General features: G+C 28.4%; 1 protein-coding gene across 1 annotated transcript; it reads left to right on the forward strand.

Annotated features, from left to right (window-relative positions):
* Window positions 1–339: 339 nt before the first annotated feature.
* On the forward strand, window positions 340–2,550 carry OCT59_004975 (uncharacterized protein; the record flags this gene model as incomplete). Its single annotated transcript, XM_066138074.1, has 4 exons — window positions 340–546; window positions 610–768; window positions 836–1,564; window positions 1,645–2,550. The coding sequence occupies 4 exons, from the start codon at window positions 340–342 to the stop codon at window positions 2,548–2,550; spliced, it is 2,001 nt and encodes a 666-aa protein (XP_065997257.1).
* Between the last annotated feature and the right edge of the window lie 255 nt (window positions 2,551–2,805).

Below are 2,805 nucleotides of genomic sequence, written 5' to 3' on the forward strand. Positions count from 1 at the left end.
ATGACAAAGCCACTCGTTATGTAGTACTAAAGTTTATTATGAATTTATTTATATGGTAAAGTGATTTGTTTATTAAAGAATTTAACGCGTACTGTGGATTAAAATCCGTTATTATTCCGTTGGCTAAGCCAGAAGAATTCTCTTTATCCATTAAAAGGCTTTTTATTTTGAAAATTAAAAAAATACAAATTTTAGCATAGCCTATTTTGATCAATCGAGGCTGTGATTAAATTATTACTGTGCAAATTTTTTAAGCATAAAAAGTAGTAGATCTTTCGTACATATTTGGACATGTTTATTTTAAGGTTTCAAACGTTCTTTGAAAATTTTCTAAACAAAATGAAATCAACTTTTAATATTCTTTACATTTTAATTTTCGCGATAATCGCATTTCTTCTAGATCCATGTGATGCAAATGATGACGCATGTGGGAGATTGGCCAATGATATTAAACGATCTAATAAAGACTCATATTTTAGCGTAAAACATTCTGACGTTCAAGCATGTTTTGAATCATTTCCGTACGATAAGAACCTAGCACAAAAAGTAATTTAAATTATTTTCACTACAAAATATCGTTTATACATTAATAAATATTTTTCTTTACAGACAATCGAAACGCTAAAGAAGACACTTCAAGGATTTTATGTATATTTATCAGAAGCTAAAGAACAGCCAAGACAAGGATTTTCTTTTAGAGCTATTGATTTAGTTAAAGAACTAGATTCATTGCTATCAAATAATTATAAAACAGATTATCAATTCATGGTAAATACACTTTTGTATCTCATTTAAAAATTATTATTTATATTAATTAAACTTTTTCTTACTTTAGACTGATATAGTTAGTTTAATCGATGAAATGAAAGATAATCATTTAAAATTTCGACCAGCTTGTTATCTTATATTCATATATAATCAACAACTTTCATTATATTCTGCAGTTAATAATGATAAGCAAGTAATTAAAATATTTGCAGACGAATTAGATAAAAATACAATCGATTGTGAGGTAACACATATTGATGGAAGGCCTTCAATAGAAGTCATTAAAGAATTCGCAGATACGTTACCTATAAGTAGAGATTCAGGAGTAAGATTTAATTTTGCATTATCAGGGGTAACATTCAATAAAAATGGCGACTTGATAGAATCCCCTGGAAGCTTCACAATTAGAAATCAACTTCCCAAGCAATCATCAGTGGAATATGCTCTTAAATGTGCAAATGATACTTCAAAAAAATTTACTAGAGAATGGAAAATTAGACCATTAGCATCTAACATATTTAATACATCAAAAGATTATTGGAATACATTTTGCCAATTAAATAATAGCATTGAGCTCACATCGCCCAATGCTGAAACAGTAGTACCAAAAATTTATAAAATGAGTGAATGTAAAATGGTTTACAAAACACCAATTGCTAAATTTTTCGTATTAAGTGATAATAAGACGGGAGTGATTGTTCTTACAAGCGTATTACCTCCAGATGGTAATTTCGTTAATGAAATGTTTGAATTACAAAATGGATTCAATTCATTAGAAAAAGAAGGTGTTAAAAAAGTAAGTATTATTATATTACTTAATCATTTAACTGTTCAATTTTTTTGGACTCCCTTTTAAACAATTTTTTACCTCAATAGCTGGTGTTAGACTTTAGTGGAAATCCAGGTGGAAGTTTAGAATTAGCATTATTTATCGTTTATTTATTGTTTCCAGAAACTGATCCATCATTCAATCTTGATATGGTTGTTACCGAGTTATCACGTGAAGCATTTTTTCAAGCAACATCACAATCTGTGCATGAAGATTTTATTGATGCATCACTTATTCCTCCATTAGTTAACATAAGCAGTAAAGAAAGTATTGCAAGATGGGCTGCGGAAACAGCATACAGCGTAACTGCCATCGGTTCTCCTTTTGATATTTTTTCTTACAAAAATCCGGCAATAAATGACCATTTTCATACCGTTAAAGAATTTATTGGAAATAATACATACTTAAGAGGTGGTACTTCTACTCAATACACATCAAAATTTGTTAATAGATATTCAGAAAGACTTAACTTATTTATAGAATTATTATCAGGAAACTTTTTTAATAAGTATGAATGGAAGAGCGAAGATATGATCATATTGACAGATGGATATTGCGGTTCATCATGCTCTTCAATTGCCCAACGTATGGCAATAAAAAATAATGTCAGCACTGTTGCTGTTGGCGGTTATAAAGATACACCATTATCTTATTCTTCATTTCCTGGTGGACAGGTTCTTGAATTTGAAGAATTAATTGCTGAATTAGATGTCGTCGGTTTATTACAAAATGAAACACTTGCAGATTTAATTCCTCCCCCATTTTCGATTAGAGTTATTTTTGGTTTTACTCTCAAAGAAGCTTATGATGTTGTTAATAAAGATAATGTAAATCAAGAAGATGTATTAGAATTTGTGTATAAACCTGCTGAACATAGATTTTATCATGATGAAATAAGTGCAAGAGATCCTAGCGTATTATGGTTAAAAGCTGCTAAAGAACTTCTTAATTAAAGAATTATCGTATATTACAATGTTAACATTGAATGGTTAATAAAACTTTTATAAGCAAAATTACAATTGCAATACATAATTAAATAAATTGCTTTCAATTTAATTAAAGCAATTATTAAAAATAATATATTTAATATGTTTCGAGAACATTTCTATTATTGGTGACATTTGCCTGTTAGAATTTGATTGATTATTCTATATCTATAATAAGATTGAATTTATATGGACTATCCAATTTGAAAATAATGCAAAATG

This window comes from Rhizophagus irregularis, chromosome 13 (genome assembly GCF_026210795.1).
Source record: "Rhizophagus irregularis chromosome 13, complete sequence".
Classification (NCBI taxonomy): Eukaryota; Fungi; Glomeromycota; class Glomeromycetes; order Glomerales; family Glomeraceae; genus Rhizophagus; species Rhizophagus irregularis.